The sequence below is a fragment of the Calidris pugnax genome, unplaced genomic scaffold, assembly GCF_001431845.1.
Source record: "Calidris pugnax isolate Ruff unplaced genomic scaffold, ASM143184v1 scaffold170, whole genome shotgun sequence".
NCBI lineage: Eukaryota > Metazoa > Chordata > Aves > Charadriiformes > Scolopacidae > Calidris > Calidris pugnax.
In genome coordinates, this window is record NW_015090905.1 from 169775 (window position 1) to 170285 (window position 511).

Here is a 511-nt window from a genome sequence, read left to right on the forward strand (position 1 = left end):
GAGATGCCTGCGGAAGTTGTTTATTTTTAACCCCGTAGAAAAGTTTTGGGTTGTTTTTTTGGTTTTCATTTTTGGCCTTTAAAAAAAAAACAAATGGTCCTTGCTTTTGATGTTTATGCTGCCTACCTGTAAATCCAGATGTACTTAAGTGGCTGAAATCCTTGTTCTTAAATCAGATACACATTATAGTTTTGAACTATATATATAGTAAATATATATATATATATGCCTAACCCAGCAAAAAAAAATAAAATAAAAAAATAAAGTATTGGGGGTGGGAAATGCATTGTTCTTTGAAATGAATCACAATTGGGGGATGAAATTGTGTTTCTGAGTGCCTCAAGATATGAATTGTTTTCATTTTTTTAAATAATTTTATACAAGTGTCAAAACAGCTGGCTGGATTATTTGGAATTTTTAAATAATCCTAACTTTTTTAAAGTAGATTTTGAGAACTGTCCTGTATATAACAGTAATGTAGCAATAAATGTGACATTTTATAACAATATTA

General features: G+C 28.8%; 1 protein-coding gene across 1 annotated transcript in view; it reads left to right on the top strand.

The window, feature by feature from the left end:
- LOC106892109 overlaps window positions 1-511 on the top strand; it is a 2867-nt gene extending 2356 nt beyond the window's left edge. Inside the window, exon 1 of the mRNA XM_014949045.1 lies at window positions 1-511. This exon is cut by the window's left edge and continues 2356 nt beyond it. Coding sequence (XP_014804531.1) covers window positions 1-30 — 30 coding nt within the window. The 3' untranslated portion in view covers window positions 31-511.